General features: G+C 42.5%; 1 protein-coding gene across 1 annotated transcript; it reads right to left on the bottom strand.

Annotated features, from left to right (window-relative positions):
• Positions 1-6: 6 nt before the first annotated feature.
• On the bottom strand, positions 7-942 carry LOC140966294 (multiple C2 domain and transmembrane region protein 7-like; the record flags this gene model as incomplete). The annotated part of the gene is made up of 1 exon (XM_073426614.1): positions 7-942. A coding segment is annotated over one exon (936 nt), but the record flags the coding sequence as incomplete, so codon positions are not given.
• Positions 943-948: the final 6 nt, after the last annotated feature.

Here is a 948-nt window from a genome sequence, read left to right as displayed (position 1 = left end):
AACTTCCCAAGTGTACTGCTCGTTGTACTTTGGATTTAAGCTGTCAATAATTGTCCTGGTTCGAACCCATTTCTGGCCATACTTGGCAACACAATATGTATCAGATGTACCTCGCCCACTTCTCACTTTCATTGGTGTGAGGGCATCGGCATTCAGAATACCTAGCTCTAAGATACCAATTGGTGGCTTCCACAGTTGTTTTGCTGTTGGTCGGAGATCACTGCTATGATGTGTAGATTCGTCAAGAACATGATAACCTCCATCAAGGCAGATACGAAGATGAATCCTACTTGAAAATTTATCTCTTTTTGGTTCCTCGATTTCAGTTGAATTTGGTTTCTGAAGGTTAAACCAACGGGAGTGAATCATTCGATCATCTGCACGCCGATCAACTGTTGGAAGGGGAATAAAAGTCCTGCCAAGAACCTCATCTTTGTTTGGACCAACACGATCTTCGACCGAAATGATCAGATGATCATCAAAGGGTTCGGCAGCAACAAACATGAATTCTTCATTCCATAAAGCGTTCATAGTTTGTGATTGGACTGCCTTTGTCTTCAAGATTTGGTTCCCAATCTGTGCCTTAACTTGAATATTTGGAAAATGATTTTTTTCGAACACAACCAAGTCCTGTGCCTCAATCACATTCACCCGTACATACCACAACCTAGGGGAGTGGTAGACTTTTGCACGGATGTGTGTTGAAGGACCTGAGCTATCCACAAGACTAGCTGCATCTGAATGCCAAGCATCAGGAAAGGCTTCATCAGCTTGCGTGCCCATCCAAACAGCAAGCATCAGTTCTCCATTCATTTTCTCACCTTTTTTATCTTCAAGACGGTACCATTCTGGAGCCAAAGGACTATCTGGTGGCACTCTCCTGGGAACCTCATGGAGATTAATTCGAATAAATCCAACAAAATCATCTTTCACCAAATTCTTATCTTT

Source organism: Primulina huaijiensis, unplaced genomic scaffold (genome assembly GCF_012295235.1).
Source record: "Primulina huaijiensis isolate GDHJ02 unplaced genomic scaffold, ASM1229523v2 scaffold204347, whole genome shotgun sequence".
NCBI lineage: Eukaryota > Viridiplantae > Streptophyta > Magnoliopsida > Lamiales > Gesneriaceae > Primulina > Primulina huaijiensis.
The sequence above is the reverse complement of the archived record's forward strand: the minus strand, read 5'-3'. Positions and strand labels throughout refer to the sequence as shown.